Below are 25,219 nucleotides of genomic sequence, written 5' to 3'. Positions count from 1 at the left end.
TTAGAAATGGACCAATCAAATGCAGCAGCTTTCCTGGAAGCCTCATTCTGGTATTTGTCCCGCCCCAGTTGCTAAATTCCACTATCTAGGCTAGGGGCACATGGCTGTCTAATTACTGTAATTAGGACCTGAAAATGGAGGGTGATCAGAGGAACTCTTACTTAGTGCCATTTGATAGACAGTCCTTTTCTTCTCTGTGTTCTGAGGTGGTTCATAATCTAAGAGAAACACATATCATGCATTAATCACTCAGCTGCACCACAGAAATTGATTTTACATTTATACTGTCAATAGATTTTTTTTAAGCTTTGTGGAATTAAAGTTATTCAAAACTTGATATTACCTTAACGTTAAAAGTTGTTCTTTTTAACAATCAAAGTTTCAATTTCATGCATAATGAGCACACCAAATACTGTAAAATTAACAGGTTACTTGCATGTGGCCACCATTTTTGTGTATCAATGAACAGCAATCGCTAAATATTGTAACAGTAATGTACCAGGAAACAAACACTATAATTTCTCCATAATAACATCAAGCAGTTGTGCCTCCATTCAAGGCTGAGCAGGACAGGGCATTAGTGTTGTCCATGACCCATAATGGATGTGACAGGTATTTCAGGTAGGCTACTTGTGTTACTTTTTATGGGGAATGCATAACTGTTCCATTAGGGGTTACGACATACAGAAATGCAGTAGTATGCTGACCCTAGTGGATCCTCCGTTTGTTGAAGAAGAGGTCACCTCGGTTATTGTAAGAAGTCCCTTTTTAAAAAATAAAAAGTTCTGAGAGGTCATTGCACACAGAAATGTCATACTATGCTGCCCATATTGGATCTCCTTTACGGGAGATCTCTCGGCAAAGCCCTCAACATCACAATCATCATTGAAGTCAATGGCTCAATCAAGAATTTGAGATTTGTTGAATGTTCCATTTTTTTTCCCCTCAGCAGTAAAAAAAAACCAAAAAAAACAGACAAATTTCTGCTTTTTTCTGCAGATCACATGCATTTCTTATTACAATGTACTTCACCGTAAAATAAAACTTTGCAAATTCACCTTGGCTAGGCAGATCTACTGCTGCTGCTTTTGGAGAGACCGATCCACTAAACAGTAGTGAATACACGGATTGTGTTTTAATAAAGAAAATGGTAAATTTTTCAGGCTAGCTCAGCAACCATGGTCTGATTGGTGGCTGCTGAACTGGGGGCACACTGCAGGCAGAGGTTCCTAAAGAGCTCTGGCCTACTTTGGAAACAAGATCGGAAGTAGATTCCCGAGAAGACATTACGTGCTCTGTCATTTTACGGGAGAGACTCTTGCGCATGTACTTACCTAAACAACTAATCCTCGTAACACATAAGAAGGATGTTGCCTGAGACAGGCTTTGTTATATGCCTAAGGGCCCCTTTCACACTAGAGTGTTTTCATTACATTGTGTTACCTGTTTTTACCGCAGGGTAACGGTAAAGTAATGAAAGTCTATGGGATATTTCATACCTGACGTGGTACAATGCACTGGAAGCACATTATGGGTCAACATCCGTGGCGACGTGTATTGAAGTCATGTGAGTCAATGGCGCTGCAGATATTTTAAACTGTTTCGCATTGCGGTGCTCTAGCGCGGGAGCATATTTTTTCAATACACTTCCGTGCAATTTGTATTTCCCCCACAAGAAGTGAGCGCTAGAGAGCTTCACTTATAGTATGGCTTGCTGCCAAACATTACTACGCATTGCCACGGGTATCTCCAAAGCCTGTTTTTAGCGTTGTGATCATCCAATCACTCCACAACTAAAACGCATGCTGCTAATGTGAAACTGTCCTTAAGTTAAACTGAAAATGTAGATTTTCCGCAGCCAAATAAATTGTTTCTGGTCATTTCAGCAATAAATCTGAAGTGTGTACAGGTGTCCCCGACATCATTGGCCTTCCTACTAGTGATCCACTAGGTCCGATCACTTGAGCCTGATCTCTTTTGCTCCTGCAGGAGCTTAAAAAGAATTTTCTGCAGCAGAGTTTTGTTAACATGTCTTCAACCCCCCATTGCTATTCAAAATGCTCCATAAAGATTGTTTCTAGAGACAAAAGTGTAAAGTATGTGCCTAGCTTAGAAGTCTTCTAGTTTAAAAATTAACAAAAACAGAAGCACAAAAAAATAAAAAGCAGAAACAGATAAAAAGCTGCTCACATGACTGGAGAAAATCTGACAGAAGAACAAAAACATATATCGAAGTTTACAAAGAATGACACAAGTTTTAAGCAGGATAAACCATAGCAATAATTTAAATCTGAAACAAAATATTTGTTCAGCTGGTGGACCCACCATTAACTTGTACATCTGACCAAAATGTGATCAAGTCAACAAAAATAAGCAAAGAAAATCTAACCCCTAAAGTATTACTGGGAGGGAAGAGGCGCCCCAAAAAATAACCATGGATGTAATAAATATAAAATGGCTTACCAGGGGCAATGCCGATATAAGAAATACATTTTAATAATCAGACACAAAAATAATTGTTTTTGTGTCTGATTATTTAAATTTCCTTCTTATGTTGGGGTTGTCCCTTCTTCTTAGAGGTAAGCCATTTTATATTTATTACATCCATGGTTATTTTTTGGGCACCTTCTCCCTCCCAGTGATATTTTTTACAGACCCCTAGCTATTCGAGTTTGCTGTTAGTTGTTTGTTTTGTGTAGCCAAACAATTGTATTTTCTGGAGTGCGACCCACACATTTGAAGACAAAGAATCTGAATGGGGACGAGATGTCCTCACTTGTTTTTATACTGTGGTTGCTGGTCTTGCAACCCACCTTTGTGAGTACCTCATCACACTGATCCAGAACCTGACATTAACATACTACACCATAAGGGGCTCCTGGTCTCTGTCTGTGTTTTTCCTGTATCCGTAGAAAGTCTTGGCACTCCTCTGGACTACACACCTCCCCACAAACTTCTACAGTGGCCCTGCAGCAGTGGTTCCTGCCCTACATTACAGCCAAAAAAAACGTGACTAAGCGTTTGAGAAGGCCATTTAAAGAGACACTGAAGTGGAAAAAAAATATGATATTATGATTTGTATGTGTAGTACAGCTAAGAAATAAAACATTAAGATCAGATACATTAGTCTAATTGTTTCCAGTACAGGAAGAGTTAAAAAACTCCAGTTGTTATCTCTATGCAAACAAGCCATTAAGCTCTACGACTTTCAAAGTCGTGGAGAGGGCTGTTATCTGACTTTTATTATCTCAACTGTTTACTTTTTCTCTACCAGAGGAGAGGTCATTAGTTCACAGACTGCTCTGAAAGAATCATTTTGAATGCTAAATGTTGTGTAATCTGCACATATTATAGAATGATGCAATGTTAGAAAAAACACTATATACCTGAAAATAAAAATATGAGAATATTTTCTTTGCTGCTAATCTTCTAGTAATTATTCATAGTACACAACCAATTCACTATATCATATTTTTTTTTTCGCTTCAGTGTCTCTTTAAGGCCTGGAACCCACTGAAATCAGCAAACGCAAAACGCAACCGCTAGCGTTTTGTCTGAGCGGTTTGCAAGCAGATTCATGCGCGTTTTTGGTCGTGTTTTGCAACATTGTATTTTTTTGCCCAGCGGGCGCGTAGCGTTTTGCGTTTTGCGTTTTTATCCTGATTGGTCCTGTGAATTATTTTTAATTTTGTTACAGTGTGCTGAACCGCAAAACGCTAGCAAAACCGCTCAGTTTAGGTTTTGCTGAGCGTTTCTGCTAGCGTTTCAATATTTTACATTGAAGCGCTAACGCTCCCAAAATGCTGCAGGTCCTGCGTTTGCGTTTCTGGGAAACGCAAACGCTCCTGTGGAAGTTGCCCCATCCATTAACATTAGCCCAGCGTTTTGGCAAGCTGCTAGCGTATCGCAGTGCTGCCAAAACGCTGCCAAAAGCGCTCCTGTGGGTTCCAGCCCTAAGAGTTGGTTCACATGGGCAACTGCTGGCAGCCGTCCTCCATGTCTACCACCAGCATCCACCACATTGGCATTGAGATCATTGGAAAAGTTCATCTCAGTGCATTTACTGTTTATTGTGCAGGCGCCACGGGTGATCAAAATTTCCCAGATACTGCATATACAGTAGCTTCTAGAGGCACTTGTGTTTGTGGTTCTGTATCCCCCTAGGCTAGGGGTTCAAAACGCAATGAGGAATAAATGGTAAATGATGTCAAAGATACCAGTGATGTTTAGTAGCAGAAAAGCGTATGACTTTAGCGATACGAGACATCCGCAGTCGCACGTGTGAACTGGGCCTTAGTTGTCCTAATAACAAAACATCTCTAGATCTTTTCCTCGTTGTCCATTCATCTCTTCGGGTGCAAATTGTGTTTTTGACTCATTTGTACCTAATTCGCATACAACGTACATCTAATGCAAGTCAATGGGATTGCATTTGGCATGTGTTCTTTCCCGAATTTGAAAAACGCAGATTTGCAAGTATGGAAAAAACATGGCTAAAGATTGCCATGGCTGCGTTTTTCCATGGATGAATCTGCAGTGTCAGCACCGTTTTGGCAATAGGCAGCTGATGGCAACTGAATGTCGGTAATAGGGAGCCACACGCACTGCTCAGAAAAAGTCAACAGAGACAGGATTGTTTTCCCTGCAGTTGGAAACGTACATCATCCCCACTTCCTGCGATTCTACATACATGCGTTTTCTCCATTATGTGCGTTTTCGCATTGCAAAAAAAACACAAGATTGCTTGCACATATGTCCCCCGCCTCACAATTATTCAAATTTGAGTGCGTTATGCAAATGTGCAAAAACGCACTTACCCCGCATCTAATGGAAGTCTATAGAGATTCACACTTTAGTAAAAATGCGCATTCTTTTCAGTGGAGAAACTACAAATCATGGGGCCCCCAGCAAAACTTTAAAGGGGGCTCCCCAATGGTCACACCCTTTCCCTTGCCTACCCCGGTCACCCTCACTGCCCAGGGGCCCATCTTGCAAGGATCATAAGACAAGTGTGGACATGATAATCTTCACATCCATAACAAGTGTAGCCACAAAAACACCTGATCTGAAGGATGGAGCCCTTTATCAGAAAAATGAGTAGTTGGGGCCCCCTTAGAGCTCTGCCCCCCCCCCCCTGCTGTCGCAGGGGCTGCTCCCCTGTAGTTACGAACCTGGTTCTTTTATGAGCATGCGCAAACGAAAACATACTTCTTGAAACATAAGATTGCAAACGCATGCAACTTCCCACTGACTTTTATTACCTGCAGTCTAAAAAGTGTTTGAAAATTTTAATACTAACAAGCATTTTAAAGCAAAAATGCGAATAAGCATTCAATATTTCACAATTAGTGAGAACACTGCCTGAAGGCACCTTTAAGAGGGAAATGGAGGCTACCATATGTATTTTCTTGTAAATAATGCCAGTTCCCTGGCAGCTCTGTTGATCTTCTGGCATAAGTAGTGTCTGAGTCAAAACCCTGGAACAAGCATATGGCTAATCCAGTAAAACCTGCATAAGCTGAGCCAGAGTACCTGATCTGCTATGTTTGTTCAGAGTCTATGGCTAAAAGTATCAGAGACACAGGATCAGCAGGGCTGCCAGGCAACTGGTATAGTTTAAAAGGAAATGAATATGGCAGCCTCCCTCTCAGTTTCCTTTAACCCTCTCCAGTTACTTACAGTTCTATTTTCCCTACCTATCGTATACAATTCTTCACCCACCTCTTGGATTGTAATAAGCTCTGTTGGGCAAGGTCCTCTCTTCCTCCCATGTCATAGTTTGTAAACTGTCATGCATACATGTATGTCACATACACGCTCTATTTACAGCACAGTGCTGTGTAATATGTTGGCCCTTATAAATAAAAGATTACAATAATAACACAAGCTTCTTAGTCAGGGTTGGCGCTATCGTTTTAACACATGCTGTTGCTTTTTTGACAACCTGCAGCACTGACAGCTGTTCAGTCACCCACACTGCTACCATCTCTACAGCATCTCAATGTTGTTCCATTCCAGGTTCTACCTCAGCAACACAAGAACCACCATGTCACACCAGCCCAGGCAAATGGCAGCTAATTGCTAAAACAGGTATCCTTTTAGCCCTACATCCTTCCCTACTACGTATCTTGTTTTTCCTATATCTCATGCAATCCTTCTTTAAACCGGACTGCTCTGTGGCTTACAGTTAATTACCGTGAGGTGTACTTCGTCTGCGGTTTTCAAGCACATTTGTCAAGAGAGGAATGTGCGAATGAAGGACAGGCACTGAGTGATAAATAATTAATTTGCTTTGCTCAGTCACTTCTCAGAGCTCAAGCCACGAGCTGCCGACAAGGGCATAGAGTGTGGCGTGTTGCCGTTATACCATTGTGACATAGCACACAACAGCGCTGGTCCCCTCGGTAAAGACGGAAACAACTTTCAATGGTCCATTGAAGAGACCATTCAGAAGTCTGAATGACCTGTGTTTGACAGTCTAGCTGTGAACGTGTCGGCCATTGTTCTGTACCTGCAGCCACCTCCGCGTTCTCTTAGAAAGGAAGAGGGGAAATAGCTGCAGGGAGATAAGATTCCGAACATTTAAATGGAAATTCTACTTCATACTCTGGCATGTTGTCAAAGTACACAAAAATATCCCAGGCTTCCTAGTCTTGTGGTAGATGCTGGAGGGCATTCAGGGGTGCAGGAATTCACTGACTGCAGATTAATCCTTGTGAGTGATCTTTCCACAGATGCCGGTAAGCACATTGGGAATACTAAACGTGCATGCTGATGTTGATTAATGGGGGAGAGGAGAGAACGTCTTTTGGAAGAAAAAATGAGGATGGGGAAATTCCACTTGGTCAACCATACCTCCCAACTTTTTGAGATAAGAAAGAGGGACACTTAAGCCACCCCCCCTGCCACACCCCTTACCACACCTCTGGCACACCCTTAGTCACGCATACCATAAAAATTTCAAAGAAAAAAATGTGTTGTTTTATAATTCTGATCACACTGGTCCTTTCTTTCCTGGTTCATTTTCCTTCATATTAACATTTTAAAAATAATAAGTATATAAATTTAAAGGATGGGAATAAAGTTTAGAGTCAATTAAACACATTTTTCAGTAGAAAAAATAAATATATTAACACAAATCTGTACATCAGTCCTGAAAGAGGGACAAATAAGGAGGAAAGAGGGACAGAGGGGGAGGGTCCCCAAAGAGACCACTAGGGTGCACACTGTAGGCAGTAGCAGTGTTAGGGAGTCTTGCCCAAGGTCTCCTCATTGAATAGGTGCAGGTTTGCTGAACAGGAAAAGACAAGGTTCGAACCCTAGTCTCCTGTATCAGAGGCAGGGCCCTTACCCAGTATACTATCCAGCCACTGTGTAGAAATACCTCTGTAGAAGAGAACTTGAACCAAAGCTCGGGCTCACACATACCACAAACAAACACAGAACATTTATATCACGCTTTTCTCCTGGCGGACTTAAAGCGCCAGAGCTGCAGCCACTAGGACGCGCTCAATAGGCAGTAGCAGTGTTAGGGAGTCTTGCCCAGGGTCTCCTACTGAATAGGTGCTGGCTTACTGAACAGGCAGAGCCGAGATTGGAACCCTGGTCTCCTGTGTCAGAGGCAGAGCCCTTAACCATTACACTACCCAGCCACCGGTGAGAAAAGCTTCTGGATCCTAATGAGGCTTCCCACACTGTTCTTTCCTCCTCACTGCTGCCTGGGACCCTCCTGTTGATCAGGGCCACCCTTTTATTCTGGCACCAGCATGACCATGCTGAAGCCACATGAGCATGACTGTGCCTGCCCAGTAGCACCGGCTTACTGCGCAGGCGTGGCCGTATTCATGCAGGCGCAGTATATCCGTGTTTGAGGCCCCTTTTAAACTATCGGGTAGTTTCTGAGTGTGTCATCCTTTTTTGCCACAAGGGCAAAAGCAATGTCTATGGAGACTTTCACACTTATTGCATTCCCTTGCGGTCCGCCAGAAGTATCCAAGCTGACACAAGGGCAGCAGCGCGTTACTGCAAGCACCGCGCTTAAAGGGATACTGTAGGGGGTCGGGGAAAAATGAGTTTAACTTACTGGGTGCTTCTAATGGTCCCCCGCAGACATCCTGTGCCCACGCAGCCACTCACCGATGCTCCGGCCCCGCCTCTGGTTCACCTCCAGAATTTCAGACTTTAAAGTCTGAAAACCACTGCGCCTGCGTTGCCGTGTCCTCGCTCCCGCTGTTGTCACCAAGTGCGTACGGCTCAAGCCCAGTATGGTCTGTGCCTGCGCAGTATGCTCCTGGTGACATGAGCGGGATCGAGGACACGGCAACGCAGGCGCAGTGGTTTTCAGACTTTAAAGTCTGAAATTCTGGAAGTGAACCAGAGGCGGGGCCAGAGCATCGGTGAGTGGCTGCGCGGGCACAGGATGTCTGTGGGGGACCATTAGAAGCCCCGGGTAAGTTCAACTCATTTTCCCCTGACCCCCCTACAGTATCCCTTTAACTCACGGAGCTTGGGGTAAAGAAAGTCTATGGGCAACGCATGTAGTGTAAACAACGGCGTGCGTTGTGTTGCAGTGCGCATACGTGAACTGACAGGAATTTCATGGAAACCTAGTGACGTACTTTCTTCCCAGCAGGGTGCATTTTATTTTTCCTTGGCAGTGCATTGTAAAAAAGTTTCAGTTTTTCAGCACATAGTGTGAAAGAGGCCATAAGGAAACATGGACATTATCTTGCATCAGTTATCAGCTGTCCTGCCAGTTACAACTGACAACCAGTGGTGGGCTAAAATTTCGCATCGAAATTCACAAATATGGATCGTAATCATAATGCAAAATTTCAGAGAAAAACGTAATTAATTTTGTATGTAATAGTAATAACTCATAATTTTGCGTAATTTTGTGCCGACTTTGGCAGTTAATAGCAAAGCCCCCATAAATGCTATTGCAACCAAAATTGCTAAATATGTTAACCACTTGAGGACCACAGTGGTAAACCCCCCCTAAAGACCAGGCACATTTTTACTAAAATGGCCACTGCAGCTTTAAGGCCAAGCTGCAGGGCCGCACAACACAGCACACAAGTTATTTCTCCCCCCCCTTTTCCCCCCACCAACAGAGCTCTCTGTTGGTGGGGTCTGATCGCCCCCCAAGTTGTTTATTTTTTTTTTCTTATAAATATTTATGTTTGTTTTTTTTGACTGTTTTTGACTATTTTTGTATTTATTCATTTTTCAATCTGCTCCCCCCCCCAGCCAGCCAATCCTGGCGATCAACTGTCATAGGCTTCTGCCTATGAGAGCCGATCGCTCTCTTGTCCCCCAGAGGCACAGCCGTGTCACACGGCTGTCCCCAGTACAGCGCTGCTGCTTACCGCAGCGCTGTACTAACTGTAAAGACGGCGGTTTGCAGTCTTACAGTCTCCCGACTGAAGGCGGGGCGGAGCTCCGCCTCCTGAGCAGGAGATGTGCGCGCAGCCTAGGCACAATCTCATGCAAAATACAGCCGCCAGGATCGGCGTTAGGCGGCCCTGGGGCTGCCGCCGCGGCCAGGCCCATGGGCGTGGAGCGGTCTTCGGGTAGTTAAGGAGAATAGTAGGAACAAGTCAAAAAAAGATGCTGTAGTTTTTGAGAAAATTGATTTTAAAAATGAATAGAAAAATCGTGTTTAAGGGCCCTTTTCCACTAGCAATCGCAATCACAAATCACAAACGCCAGTGATTGCGATTGCGATTTTTCATTAATTCTGTTATGCGATTGCGATTTGCGATTTTTATTTGCATTGCATTATCATTGTAAAAATCGCTCCAGCAAGCGATTGCGATTTGCGATTAGCGATTTCCAAATCGAATCACTGTAGTGGAAAATACTTCTCATGATTTCTATGATAAAGTAACAACCCTAGCGATTTAAAAATCACTAGCGATTTGCGATTTTGCGATTCAGCAATCACAATCGCTCTAGTGAAAAAGGGCCCTAAAGGATACCCGAACTGAAATATGACATAATGAGATAGACATGTGTATGTACAGTGCTTAGCACACAAATAACTAGGCTGTGTTCCTTTTTTTTTTATTTCTCTGTCTGAAAGAGTTAAATATCAGGTATGTAAGTGGCTGACTCAGTCCTAACTCAGACAGGAAGTGACTACAGTGTGACCCTCACTGATAAGAAATTCCCCTTTTATCTCTTTCTTGCTCTCAGAAGCCATTTTCTGCTAGGAAAGTGTTTTATAGTTGGAATTTCTTATCAGTGAGGGTAACACTGTAGTCACTTCCTGTCTGAGTCAGGACTGAGTCAGCCACTTACATAACTGATATTTAACTCTTTCAGACAGAGAAAGAAAAAAAGGAACACATCCTAGTTATTAGTGTGCTAGGCACGGTACATACCCATGTCTATCTCATCATGTCACACGTCAGTTCGGGTATCCTTTAAACTGTCATTTTTCATTTTTAAAAATGTTTTTTTTTCTTTGCATTTTTAAAATAGATTTACTCAAAAACTACGAGGTGTTTTTGGAAAATTCTTTTGACTTATATCCACTATTCTCTTTCAAATATATAGCAATTTTGGTGTCAATAGCATGTAAGGGGGCTTTGTTATTCACTGCTAAATTCGGCATGAAATTACGCAAAAAAAAATGCTAAATTTTATTACAAATTACGAATGACTTTGCGAAATCAATTGAATTTACAAATCGTAATTACATATAGGCGTAATTGTGAAAATGTAGGTAAACTTTTGCAGGGTTTTTTCAATAAAACTTGATCAAGAGATTGTTAATTTCTTGATTTACAGACACAAGTAAATTTCAAGAGTTTTCTCCTTTTTTTTTCAAAATTGGGGAGAAATTGAACACGTGTGTGATACATTGGCAAAATTTCTCAAATGTTACTATTAATTAGGAAAATTGATTGATTGCACTTTTTGAATTGAAAAGAAATATAAAAAATGGTATCATGTGTGGCCGCTTTAAGTCTCATTTCCAGTGGGTGGTAGCATGAGATCTGAATCCTGTAGGAAAATTATTATTCATTCCCACGAGGAAAAGAATGGAAAATAAAAGGGTAAATGCAACTAAATATAGTATTTTCACAAGTGCAAAACAGAGGAATAATGGCTCACCGTTTTTCTTTTTCCAAGGAGAAACTACAGGAAACAACAGACAAATGGTTAACATGAGTGTAGTTAAGTACGTTAAGCATCTATAAACTCAAACCCTTTACAGTATAAACCCTCATAATAAGTACAGTATAAACCCTCATAATAAGTACAGTATAAACCCTCATAATAAAATAACAAAGTATAGCTGCCAAACTATTTAACGTTACAGATTGCCCAGCAAGCTCTCGGCAAGTCAAAAATCCTAGGAGTGCGTAAGGGGGCTGAAAAAGACCAAAAGCCCTCTTACTAAAATAGTATAGAAAACAGAAGTTTGCCTTCTTTAAAGGATACCCGAACTGACATGTGACATAATGAGATAGACATGTGTATGTACAGTGCCTAGCACACAAATAGCTATGCTGTGTTCCTTTTTTTATTTCTCTGCCTGAAAGAGTTAAATATAAGGTATGCAAGTGGCTGACTCAGTCCTGACTCAGACAGGAAGTGACTACAGTGTGACCCTCACTGATAAGAAATTCCAACTATAAAACACTTTCCCAGCAGAAAATGGCTTATGAGAGCAAGAAAGAGGTAAAAATGGGGAATTTCTTATCAGCGAGGGTCACACTGCAGTCACTTACTGTCTGAGTCAGGACTGAGTCAGCCACTTACATACCTGATATTTAACTCTGTCAGGCAGAGAAAGAAAAAAGGAACTCAGCATAGTTATTTGTGTGCTAGGCACTGTACAAACACATGTCTATCTCATTATGTCAAATTTCAGTTTGGGTATCCTTTAAACAGGAGGTATTTGTGAGGTGCTCGCACCAGCACTGCAGAAACCAGCCTTCATATGACACTGCACCACCGACAGGGTCATATGCATAGCGCCGCCCCCACTCTGTGACGCACTCCCTGCTTGGCAGGAAGTATGTCCCTGGGATTCCTGTTGGTCCACGCATGCGCACCGAGTCGCACTCCCCTTGTTTACACTTACTGCATCACCCATTGGCTTGCATTGCTGCATAATCCGTGCAGTAGGCATGGATCCTGCGGCAACATACTGCAGACTTTGCGTATAAGGAATGCAGCAGTTTGGATACTTTTAACAGGGGACGGTGCTGGAATGAGAACACCAGGAGGGAACACGAAGGCTCTATAGTATCCAGAGCCTGTCCTCTACATAGATAAAGAGGAGCTTTACAAACATACTGTCATTAACCTATTTTGGTTCCTGGACGTAGTTTCTACTTCCAGGAACCATGCGCGCTACCGCGCGCTCCCACGGCCGATCGCGCGCGAGCACGCGCACTCCCGGCCGCGGATTCGGTAGCCACGGAATCAATTTATCGGGCTATGGTGCCCGATCACTAATTCCTCTCCCCCGCTGAAAAAGCGACAGCTTCTCTCGGAAGCTGTGCTTTTTCTGGCTGTTCCCTCCCCGATGCGTCACTCTAAGCATGTGCTACGCTTAGAGTGACGTCATGTAAACAAACTCATGGCCGCCATCTTGTGGCCAAAAAGTAATACTACACCTGTAAGAAAAAAAAAAAAAAATTAACACACATTTACATTATAAATCTATTGTTTACCTCCCACCCTCCCAAAACTACCCAAATAAAATGTTTACTATATGAAAAAAAAAAAGACATTACAATAAAAAAAAAACATGTAAATATTTACCTAAGGGTCTAAACTTTTTAAATATCAATGTAAAGATGAAATATTTCTATATTTTTTTTATTTTAAACTTGTAAATAGTGATAGATGCAAAATGGAAAAAATGCACCTTTATTTCCAAATAAAATATTGTCGCCATACATTGTGATAGGGACATAATTTTAACGGTGTAATAACCGGGACATATGGGCAAATACAATACGTGAGTTTTAATTATGGAGGCATGTATTATTTTAAAACTATAATGGCTGAAAACTGAGAAATAATGAATTTTTCCATTTTTTTCTTATTCTTCCTGTTAAAATGCATTTACAGTAAAGTGGCTCTTAGCAAAATGTACCCCCCCCCCCCCCAAAGAAAGCCTAATTGGTGGCAGAAAAAACAAGATATAGATCAGTGCATTGTGATACGTAGTGATAAAGTTATAGGCTAATGAATGGGAGGTGAACATTTCTCACGTGAAAACGACGGAACGCGAATGGGTTAAGTTACATTAGTTATGTTAATTAAAATAGATAGGTAATATAATCTCTTACCCACCCTGTTTTAAAAGAACAGGCAAATGTATGTGATATCATGGGGGCAGCCATCTTTTTGCTTGAAAGAAGGTGACAGGGAGCATGAGACACAGTTACAACTATCCTGTGTCCTGATCACCCCTCCCAGCTGCGTGTGCTAAGCAACGAGAACAACAACATCAGAAATTCCATCATGCTTTGCACAGCATCAGGGGAAAAATACCCGGGCATATTTCTTTGATGGGGTGGAGCTTAGCTTCTGTGCAGCTAAAAATGAGGCTTGGGTAAGAAAAACAAAGTTCTGATGCTGTGAAACTGTTAAAGAAACACCAAGCATTTTCAGTACTGCTGAGTAGATTTTTAGTCTGGAGGTTCACTTTAAGTGTCTGACTTTGTTTATTTTCTTTGCTACACATTTGCTTTAATACTATTAATAGAATTGCATTATAACATTATCAGCAATTCTTTTCTCTTCCCTCTGCAGACACCATGCCCTGTAAAGTTTTCTTGGATTGAGTCCGGGCACTAGGGGTTGTTGTGAATTAATTCCTTATCTCTTTCTAAGACGCCTTTCTATTTAGCAAGGTAGATCTGAAATGCTCATCTATGAGGACCCAGAAGACATGATAAGTTGTTCTTAAAACTCATCCTGAAAGTCTCTTTTACATATAGGTGGCATATTCAAATATGATCCTGAGAGCACAGAGCAATGGATTCCTAACAAAACCACTGGATAACCCCCCAGGTGAATGCTGGCTGAGTGAGGTATCAGGATAAGAACACATTAGGACACAGACAAGTTTCTCTAAAGCCTGCCATTAGACTGGTAGACTTTTTCCCAGCATGCCCAAAGGGTGGATCCCTCTCTGATCGACATCTGATTCAGGTTTCAGCATAAAATCTATTAAAAATCAATTACCCCTTCTCTCCCAGGTGTCCCTCCCTGCTAAGGCAGCTCTTCCTGGGGTCCCATCATGCATTACCACAGAGGATCACTCTGCTGCTCACCTCTCCAGCCGGTATGCTTCTTCCTCTGTGCTGTTGTCATCTCCCAGTGCCTGTAGTGACCCACACTCATGCACACTTTCGGGTCACTATGGGCACGCAGAGATGACCACAGGACAAAGGAAGGAAAACCCTGGAGAGGCTGTGCTGATAATCTGCATAGGGTCCTGAGAAGAGTAGCTTTGGCAGGGTAAAAAGTCCCCATCTCTAAGCCCCCTGAAGGGCTACCGCCAAACCTCCACCTTCTCCCGACTGACCAGCAAAAAACCATCCATAGCAACAGAACACAATGCTAAGGAATGTGTTTTACGGCATTTTCCATGGAGGATTGTTTCCTGATCCCTAACCGGCAACAATTATCATATGTGTGCAGGCCCGGATTTACATCATAGGAGCCTATAGGCACAGATATCCTGGCACCCTAGACTTTGCCCTCCATTAACCTACAAACCCCTTATGAACTGCACTGCAAGTGTACTGGCTATACCAGCTGTCACTTCTCCCTTATCCGTCATAAGTAGCAACAAGTGTCCCTTAGCATTAGGTAGCCAGATGTGCCCTCAGTATTAAGTAGCTAGTGGTGCCCCCAGATGAAAGGAGATCTCAGGAGAATGCCAAGAGCTGGGTGATTAAACTCTCATTTACACACTGCTCGGGACTCAGCATAGGGAAGGAGGGAGGCTCTGGAGGAGGAAGGTGAACCGCCCCTCCATCATCAGGCGCCTGCAGGCATGCGCCTACCGTGCCTTATGATAAATCCGGCCCTGTATGTGTGTACTTAGCTTAAGGGCTCTACAGGAGTTGTATTGATAAGGTATTAACATATCTCCTGGGAGTTCATTGAATAAGGAGCCTTATTAGTTCTCATCCTTATTATCTCAATAATTTCTACTTATAGCTGAGGTGCAAAAATGAGTAAGTTGTGATAATTCATAAGATAAGTTTTGTGAATCAACCTCAATATCCTGTACTTAAAGGACAACTGTAGTTAGAGACTATAAAGGCTGCCATATTTATTTCCTTTTAAACAATACCAGTTGCCCGGCATCCCCGCTGACCTATTTGGCTGCAGTAGTGTCTGAATAACACCAGAAACAAGCATGCAGCTAATCTTTTCATATTTGACAATATTGTCAGGAACACCTGATCTGCATTTGCTTGTTTAGGGTCCATGGCTAAAGCTGCCATATTCATTTCCTTTTACACAATACCAGTTGCCTGGCTGCCCTGCTGATCCTCTGCCACTAATACTTTTAGCCATACACCGTGAACAACCATGCAGCAGATCAGGTGTTTCTGACAATATTGTCAGATCTGACAAGATTAGCTGCATGCTTGTTTCTGGTGTTATTCAGACACTACTGCAGCCAAATAGATCAGCAGGGTTGCCAGGAAACTGGTATTGTTTAAAAGGAAATAAATTTGGCAGCCTTCACATTTCTCTCACTACGGGTTTACTTTAACCTACTAGTGTTGCCATGGTAACATATAAACAGCAGTGAATGCCAGACCAGAAGTGCTATTACTTATGACACTTCCCACTGACACTACAAACACAAAACTAAGATCAATGGCTACCTCTGCTACCTCCCTGCTGCACAACGTATGGCTGTTATTACATGTCAAATGCACATAAATGGTTGTAGGATCAGAGGTTTCTCAAAGCCTGCAATCATCAGTTTGAGCAAAGTACCTTTTTCCACTTCATGTTACAGAGGACAGACCGACAGACCGGACGACACAGCAGTAGATTGAGGTGGAAATAGACAATAAGCAATAGACCATATCGAAGACAGCAAATGGTGAAAAAGGTGTAGGTATAGGAATGATATGGGGGATACAAAAAAAGACAGGGGGAAAGAAGAGACAAAATGATCCATAGTTAACACAGATCTTCAGAACACATCATGAAGAGAAACTATCATTAACTTCTGATTGCTTTTCTGTCCATTGGAGAGCTGTGCCCTACACGTCTTGTAGCCAGATATTTCTGTATATAACCAGAGAATGCATTCACTAGGCCTCTGTGGCAAGATCAATGGCCAATCAAATTCTCTGTTATATTTTCTAATCTGGTTTTAGAGAACCCTGGTTAGGCTCCTCCTTTTTTTACACACATTTATAAGTGGAATGAACTTTATGGTTTTTTCAGGATCTCTCCTGTAACATGTTTTGTCGGTTGCAGTGGAGCTGCAGACTGGCAGTTCTGACTTGTCTTCTTGCATTCAGTTGCGCATTTGCAATCAGCCTCATTGTCATTTACAATCACTCTGCAGTTCAGAGCAGCTCAGGATGCTGTCATGATTTCTCCCATTGCTTGCTGCAGCTGAACTGCAGCCAGATAGCCCTGGATTTCCTACATGCATGTTGTTGCATAATACAGCATGTATTTGTTCACAGTCAGCTAGCAGATCAGACTAGCTCAGTATTGAGTAAGCTGTGTGGGAATTTGTATGCCTGCATCCATTGGCTGATGTCCACATAAAAGTCTGCCTCCCATTTCAGACTCTGCCCGACATAGCGTTCAGCCACCTTATTTGACGCCGGATCCATACTATGTAAAGTTATTATTGTAAATTGTATATTGCCTTGTTCTGTATTTCTATGCCTGATGGATGTTTGCTGCATCCGCAGTGGGTCAGTGAAGTCCACTATCCTGATAGCTTGGATTCTGCTATCACCACGTTAGTGACTGGTAGTATGCCTGCTACTCTAGTTTCTGGGAACGTAACTATAGGCTGCGGTTGCTATTAGTTATGCTTCAATCTGTAGTCCTGTCTTGTATCTGTATGAATGCTTGCTATCGCTAGGGCAGCATTTAGTCTTGCAAGCATTCAGTCTGTCTTTCTGTTATCTGTCTTGTTACATAGCAAGTGGTTCAGACGGCAGCCGTCCTGGGCAATTGTCAGTTAGTCAGTCTGTCTGTTCGTTCTTTGTCTTGTTACTCAGACCATAGGCAGTGCAGCATCGCACTGCGCTGCCATTGTGTCTTATTTGTAGCGATATCGGAAGCCCAGAGCTGCAAATGCTCTGGACAACCTGTGTAGCCTTTTCCATTATCCAGCTACTTAGCCTTGTTGCGCTGGGTGGTCAGAAAGTGTACCCCCCCAGGCATTACAGGTTTATATTGTTTTATTAACTTCCAAAGTTTATATTTAATTGTCATATAATATTTAATTTTATATTTGTCAATTACAATTTCAGTAGTGCCTTTTTGCCTGGCTCTGGTCTTTAACCCCCTCACAAACGTGTTAAAATTGACATACAGTTTGCCTGGTCTAAATTCCCAAATCATGTGACTGATGCTTGGACTCTTCACAGGTACAGTGGCCCGTATGTGATGCAACCAGGGGTGTGGCATGATAGGAAAGAAGGGACATAGCATGAGTTAGAGGGGGTGTGGCCAAGGTGAAGGGAAGTGGCAGGACTTCCTTTCCAAAAATTCTAGCTTAATTCGGGGACCTGTGTTAGTGACAGTCGCTGTACCACCAGTTAGGCGTATTGCAAATTCCTTACTTTAAGGTTTATGATTTGTAGCCATCAAGCAGAGCACCTGGATAGCAAAAACACTGGCTTATGTGTCTTGAAGGAATGAATAATGTCTTTCATTTTTGTTTAATTTAGTTATGTACTGAAAAAGGTTTTTTTATGTTCCAAATGAAAGTTTTATATGGTTTTTTTAATCCATTTGTTGGCTTGACTGCCATGTTTTGGTAAAGAAAATACTATTTTAATACTGCTACTTAATTATCAGTCACTGCCATGAGCCGTGGATTCATAATTTAAGAAGCAACTTTAGCAGTAAAGCAAGGTGCTTTCCTACTTATAAAATCTACACGGAGCTCCTGGTCCTATATGCAATTCACTGTTTCTCCTTAGTTTCCTCCAAGTTGATATTTTCACACCATGTGCTTGATTCACTAAGACAAATAGCATGCCTTATCAAAGATAAAACGCCTTTTCAAAGTTAACACGCCTTATCAGAGTAGCACACGAACCCGCAGGGGCTCAGGGCAGGACGAGTGGAGCTCTTGTCATTGCCAATTAGCAGGCATAGGTTTGTAGCGCTCGCTATGCTACTCTGATAAGGCATGTTAACTTTGATAAGGTGTGTTAACTTTGATAAGGCATGCTATGTGTCTTAGTGAATCAAGCCCCTTGTCATCTTTTCAACTCCCAGCAAGCAAGGAAATACTCCAAATGTTTCTGACAGTAATTTTTCAACTACTTTTGGTACTTTTACAATTGTGAAATGCTGAAAAATTATTTTAAAGAGAAGATGAAAAATTATCACCTAGGAGAAAACTTAAGAGAAAAAGTGCATTGCATGCACATGGGCATATATATATATATATATATATATATATATATATATATATATATATATATATATATATATATATATATATATATATATATATATATATATATATATATATATATATATATATATATTAGTATGGCATAGGTATGTGTCTGATAAGGAGCCACACCTGTTGGTTGCATTGGGGACAATTGTTCAAATGTAATATTTTGAATTTGCCAAATTAAAATATGTTTTGTCATTGAGCACTTAGCAGATATGTAGTTTCTGTTTAGAACAACTGCCAATATTGTTCAAGTGGATAGGGAGGCTGGCTGGTATCTATTTTGGCAGTTAGACTATTTTGGCAGTTAAACCCTGAGAATCCCCCATCATGAGGAGATGGACTAGTCCAAAACATGTCAGTTCTGCCAGATTTTAACTGCTTACTTTTTTGTGTAAGAAGGAAGTCCCCCAGTGTCAGGAGAAAGTCCCTCCCCTTTAACTTTTCAAGTATCCCCATTGGTTCTTTAACATGATGGATGGTATTACAGATCAACAACTCACATTACTCTAAGTTCCTTTACTGGAACTGTAAAAATTATCACCTGCAGTGTTCAGCGTAGGTACACATTCATTTATGTAGTTAACTATCATAAGATTAGTTCATATAGCTCAGGTTTACGTCAAGATAACTTTGAGTTTATCTCAAATCTCATTAATCATTTTTAATATGCTTTTTCTTACACTTTCAGCTGTGTTGTTTTGCTAGTTCCTTATGTATGTGTATAATTGAAAATAAATTCCTAGTGCACTGAACTCTCCAAGGATCTGTCTCGGCAGTTACAGAATGCATCAAGATGTCAATGATAGCTTCTCTTTAAATGAAACACCAGCTTGCAACATCCCAAACAGAGGAGAGAGACTGAGCATGGCTGAACCGCCTCCAAGCAAAACATGCGTACATCCTGTTTCATGAGCACAATGGCAAGACAGTACTAGCTGATGCCAGAAATCCTCTGGAGGACAGCCTGGAACATAGCATTCTGCAGAGTATATGGTTATTGGGGAGCAGGCATGGCACATCGAGGGCCTATGTGTCATCCATGCAACACAGACAATGCAAGATGTTTTTCTACTATTACAAAACCATCTGCGAGCCTTTATTTCTGCACAGTCAGTGCTACGTTTTTTTTATTTTGTTCTTTTAGTTGTGTTTGTTTTGTTTTAAATAACAAGTGACACTGGCTCTTTTTCAGAACAGAAGGAGTGTATTTAAGGATTACCGGATTTTTTTTTTTTTTAATCTTCTCTGCTTGTATAAACATAAAATTAGCGTGGTTATGATCTTGATTCCTTCTTCTTGAAATGCTGCATGTAAAAGCCTAGCTCGCAGCAAAACACAATTTAAAAGCTGCCTCCCACTGACTGTGAACAGTTTCACTAACCACCCCCCCCCCCCCAAAAAAAAAATCGATTTATTAAAATATCCAGTTTTAACGTAATGATTATTTTAACCCCTACAACATCGATCTGTCAATCCACCCAGACCCAGAAGATGCATATGCATTGTTTTGGTGGAAGGTATTTTTGGCACAGGTAGATGTTTTCAGCTATATGGCTGCATATATTGGGTACATACAAAAACCCCTTCCTAAAACCTAACCCTACATGAAGATGATACCTAATCCTAATGGGATACCACTTCATTGTGCCTGACTGTAATCCCCATTGCCTAAACGTGCATAAACACCTTTGACTAACGTCAACCATCAGGGACCAGGACCATAGGCACCATCCCCTTTGAGTCACATCGCTGGGTAGGACTGCACAGATCCGTGTCAGCTGTGTAGCAGACAACACGTTCTGTTGCAATGCCGGGAGGACGGAGGAGTGACAGAGCGGCGTGTGCGTGACGTCATGTAGCAGGTAGGGGAGCGGGGTGCACAAAGGGGTTGGCTGTTGTTCGGCCAAGTTGACCGACGGATGGAGTGCTTTTGGAGCGGTGGGCGGGGGCCAGTGTACACATGCTTGATTATCGGCGGAGTCAGTCGTTACCAGCCGCCTCGGCCAACTTTATTCAAGCGTGTGTACAGGCCCTTAAAGGACCACTGTAGCAAGAGTAATATGGAGGCTGCCATATTTATTTCATGTTAAGCAACAGTGGTGCTCAGCAGAGCTTGAATATTCGAGTAGCTCGAATATTCGAGCTCTTTTTCAGCTATTCGAGCTCGGTATTCGAGCTCCGAATAGCTGCAGCTATTCGAATGGGCTATTCGCGTACACTCGAATAGCCCATTCACTATTCGAGCTATTCGAGCAAACGGCGCTATTCGAGCTCGGTACCGAGCTCGAATAGCGTCATAGCCCAGATTGATGTCCTTAGAGCCAATCAGAGGGCTCCCAGGCCCTCTGACGGCAGCCAATCACAGAGGGGGACCCTGGCCAGCCCCTACCCTATAAATAGCGGCCGCCATGTTACGTTTCTCCGTCCTTGCCTGAGACTTGCATAGAGAGAGAGTTGCTCCTTTGTGCTTTGGCTTAGCAAGAGCTTTATTGTGGTCATTTACCTAGCGTTTTTGCTCACATACACCTCCTATACACACCTATATTGTTGTTAGTTAGTTAGACATTGTATTTTAGTTAGTAGCTTTTGTGTTACATAGAGACAGGCCAGCTGCTGCAGGCTTACAGCTTTAGGCCTCAGGGCCTGCCTGTGTGGGCAGCTGTCCTCCTGTCCTCTGTTTATTTCTCTCTATTCTATACCAGTATTTCTGCTGTCCTTTACTACTGATTGTATTAGTATTGTAGTTATATACTGTAACTGTACTAGGACACTCACTGTCACTGTTCATAGGCTACTAGCTGCTCCTGCGTGTGTGCACTCACTGTCTGTGTACACACTACACACACTCTATTTCCTTCTGATAACTGATTGATTATTGTAATTAGTTAGTTGTACTTACTGACTGTTACTACTTACTTACTTACTGTACTAGGGACACTCACTCAGTCACTGTTCATAGGCTAGCTCCTGCGCGTGTTTGCGCGTGCGTGCACTCACTGTCTGTAGTGTACACACACTAAATTTACTTGTGATTACTACTGATTATTGTAAGTTGTAACTGCTAGTTGTACTTCCTGACTGTTACTACTTACTTACTGTACTAGGGACACTCACTCAGTCACCTCACCCACCAACCCACTCCATTAAAGTACCCCACTTTTCACCCGCCCTTTTAAAAAACTTTTGTCTATACGCCCAAAACATCGAAGATGTCTGGAAGTGGCAGCCAGCGCGGTTTGGGCAAGGGGAAGGGCAGCAAGGGAATCAGGAGGAGAGGGAGCAGCATTGTGGCAAGCCGCGGGCGCGGGCGCGCCACCATGCACAGTTCCGCAGCAGCAGCAGCAGCGTCAGTGGCTAACATTCCTCCCATAGCCACTGGCCGTGGACGCCTTGGGCGCCGCCCAGCAGGAGCATCTGCAACTCACGCTGCAGAGACACAGCAGCAGCAGCGTGTAGCACCTGCTCCGATTTTTCTCCAGCCGGGTCGGAAACGTCCCATTGAGGAAAAGCATGCAGACACTGTGGTGCAACTCATGACGGAGGATGAGCAGCCCGCCATCAGCTCTGCATCTGAGGCCTCCACCCTCACCACCACCACCACCACCCCTGTTCGCAGCAGCCGCCCAGCAGGGTCTGGGGAGGAGGCCAGTTCACCGTCACTCGCCGACCTGTCATTCAGCAGTCTTTTGACCCCAGGCATCATGAGTAAATTATCTGCTGTTGTTGGCGATCTTGAGGAGGAGATGCTGATGGGCACTTTGGGGGATGAGGGATTGGACAGCAAGACTGTGGCGACAGTCAAGCAGCCCATCCATGCATCAGGAGAGGAGTTTGGGGGGTCCTCATCCCAGCAGGACATGTTTCAGGAGGGGGAGGATGTTGATGACCCGGTGACAGACAGAGACTGGGTGCCACCACCTCCAGGGGATGTCGTCCTCAGCAGCTCTGAGGAGGAGGAGGAGGATGCTCTTGTGGGCCTTGCAAGGAGGCGCATCATTGCAAGCATTGGCAGCAGCAGTAGGCAGGTCCCACAGCCTGCTGGTGTCTCAGGCTCAGCAGCAGCAGCAGCAGCATCTGCCAGTACCACCACCAGCCGCACCCAAGCCCCCCAAACCACCACAGGGAGACAGGCAGCAGCGCTTCCATGCCGTAGGGGGATGTTTCTGTCACCAATCTGGCGCTTTTTCACCATGCCCACAGTGTACAGCAAGTACGCCACTTGCAACCACTGTCAGCGGAAGTTGAGCAGAGGTGCAGACCCCTTAAAGTTCTGCACCAGCTCGCTCATCAACCACCTCGCTGCGAAACATTTCCACCAGCATCAGGAGTTCCAGAGGCTGAAGGCATCTGGTGCTGGCAGTGGCACCACACCCATCACTGCACAGCCTTCAGCAGCAGCAGCAACAGCAGCCACCCGCCCTCCTGCTCCTCCAGCAGCACCAGCAGGAGTGCGGAAACGCACTGCTCCTCCCCCCTCTGCAACTCCTGCCGCCGACACTGAGGCCTGTTCTGGCAGCCAGTCCTCAGTGGCCTCCTCCGCTGTGTCTGCTGATTCCCGTGCCAGCAAAAGGCCACGCCAGAGCCTTTTGAGCGAGTCCTTCCAGGGGGTGGTTAGGGCTCTGCCTCCCAGCAGCCGTCGCGTGCGGCAGCTGAACGGCTTGCTGGCACGGGCCATGTGCTCCCAAATCCTGCCGTACACGCTCGTGCAGGAGGGGAGCGACATTCGTGCGCTGCTTGCTTGCGCAGCCCCAGACTGGCAGCTCCCCAGCAGACACTTTTTCTCCCGCAAGGCCATTCCTGCACTGCACCGCTTTGTGATGGCCAATGTGGAGCGAGGGCTGGAGCACGCGGTTGGTGAAAGGGTCCACGTCACCATGGACTCCTGGAGCAGCCGCTTCGGGACAGGCCGCTACCTGTCCTTCACTGTCCACTGGGTCAGCTTGGTGGAAGGGGGTGAGGATGGGAGAGCAGCAGCGGGCACAGCAGCAGCAGCAACACAGTGGGTGGTGCCACCCCGCAGGGTCAGGGGAACTGCAGCAGGTTCCTCCGATCCTCTGCCATCCTCCGGCACACCTGGCCAAACCCCCCGCCTCAGCAGCAGCGTGAAGGCCCGCCACTGCCAAGCGCTGCTGCACTTGGTCAGCCTTGGGAAGACCAAGCTGACGGCAACCCATGTGTTGGCCAAACTCCAGGAGCAGGAGAGGATTTGGCTGACCCCCAGAGGCCTCAGAGTCGGAGAGGTGGTGGCCGACAATGGGGCCAATCTGGTTGCCGCAATAGACAGGGGAAACCTGACCCACATCCCCTGTCTTGCCCACGTGCTGAACCTGGTGGTGCAGAAGTTCTTGCGCACCTACCAGGGGATGGGCGAACTGCTGGAAACGGCAAGGAACGTTGTGCGTCACTTCCGGCGCTCGGCTGCAGCCTGTGCGAGCCTGGAAGACGTGCAAAAGGAGCTGGATCTGCCACGCCATCGGCTGATCCTTGACGTTCCGACTCGCTGGAACTCCACCCTGGCGATGTTGGAGCGTCTGGTTGAACAGAAGCGCGCTGTCAAACAGTACCTTGCCCTGGCCGCTGTTTCCGCCGCTCAGAGAAGGGACAAGACCAGCAACATCCCGTCCATCGTCCCCGATGATGACTGGAGGCACATGCAGCAGGTGTGCTTAGTGCTGGCTCCCTTTCTGCAGGCCACTAACATGGTGAGCAGGGACCATGCTATGGTCTGCGAGTGGGTGCCCCTGGTTTGTCTGCTGAACAGGGCCCTCGATGCTTTGCTGGAACAGGGAGCGGCAGCCTTGGACCAGCAGGAGCGGCAAGCAGCTGCACAGTCCACCTCTGAGGGGGAGGAGGAGGAGGACTTGGTGGAGGTCCCTGACCTTGCTGCTGATGAGGGGGATCAGCACAGTGCAGCTGAGTTGGTGCGGGGGTGGAGAGAGGATGAGGCTGACGAGGCAGAGGAGGAGGATGAGGACAGCAGCACTGCCGTCGATGTGCCAGCAGACGTGGCCCGCCTCTTCCCAATGGCAGCGCACATGCTGACGTGCCTGCGCAGAGACCCCAGGGTGATCCAGATGAAGCAGAGGGAGGACATCTGGATCAGCATGATGTTGGACCCACGCCTCAAGGGGAAGTTGAGCCAGTTCCTGCCGCCTGCAGGAGGAGACCCAGCGCAACAAATAAGGAGCTTGCAGCAGGCCCTTGTTGAGCGCTTGGAGGAAGCCTTCCCCCAGCCTTCCACCCCCACTGTCCAGCAGCCAGCACAGAGGCAGCAGCAGGTGCCTGCATCCAGCAGCAAGCGCCCCACAGACCTGCTGTCTCTCAGCCACGAGCTCTACAGGACTGTAGAGGCTCCGGCAGCAGTGACTAGAGAGGAGGTGCATGCAGCAGCATCCTCCACCGGTCACAGCCAGCGCCTGACCCGCATGGTGGCTGACTACATGGGGTCCTACAGCGGGCTTGACAGCGATGCCCCTGTTGATCCCATGGAGTATTGGGTCAAGCGCCTGGAGATCTGGAGCGAGCTGGCGCAGTACGCCCTGGAAG

The 25,219-nt window shown here is 44.6% G+C and overlaps 1 protein-coding gene across 5 annotated transcripts in view; it reads right to left on the bottom strand.

The window, feature by feature from the left end:
- Nucleotides 1–25,219, bottom strand: part of SHANK1 (SH3 and multiple ankyrin repeat domains 1) — a 656,518-nt gene that overhangs the window by 30,382 nt on the left and 600,917 nt on the right. For all 5 annotated transcript variants that reach the window (XM_068241408.1, XM_068241411.1, XM_068241409.1 and 2 more), the window contains 2 exons: nucleotides 11,122–11,145; nucleotides 162–218 (listed from right to left, as the gene is read on the bottom strand). In XM_068241408.1, coding sequence (XP_068097509.1) covers nucleotides 162–218; nucleotides 11,122–11,145 — 81 coding nt within the window. The remainder of the gene's footprint in view (nucleotides 1–161; nucleotides 219–11,121; nucleotides 11,146–25,219) is intronic.

Source organism: Hyperolius riggenbachi, chromosome 6 (assembly GCF_040937935.1).
Source record: "Hyperolius riggenbachi isolate aHypRig1 chromosome 6, aHypRig1.pri, whole genome shotgun sequence".
In the NCBI taxonomy this organism is placed as follows: domain Eukaryota; kingdom Metazoa; phylum Chordata; class Amphibia; order Anura; family Hyperoliidae; genus Hyperolius; species Hyperolius riggenbachi.
This window is presented reverse-complemented; position numbering and strand designations above follow the sequence as displayed.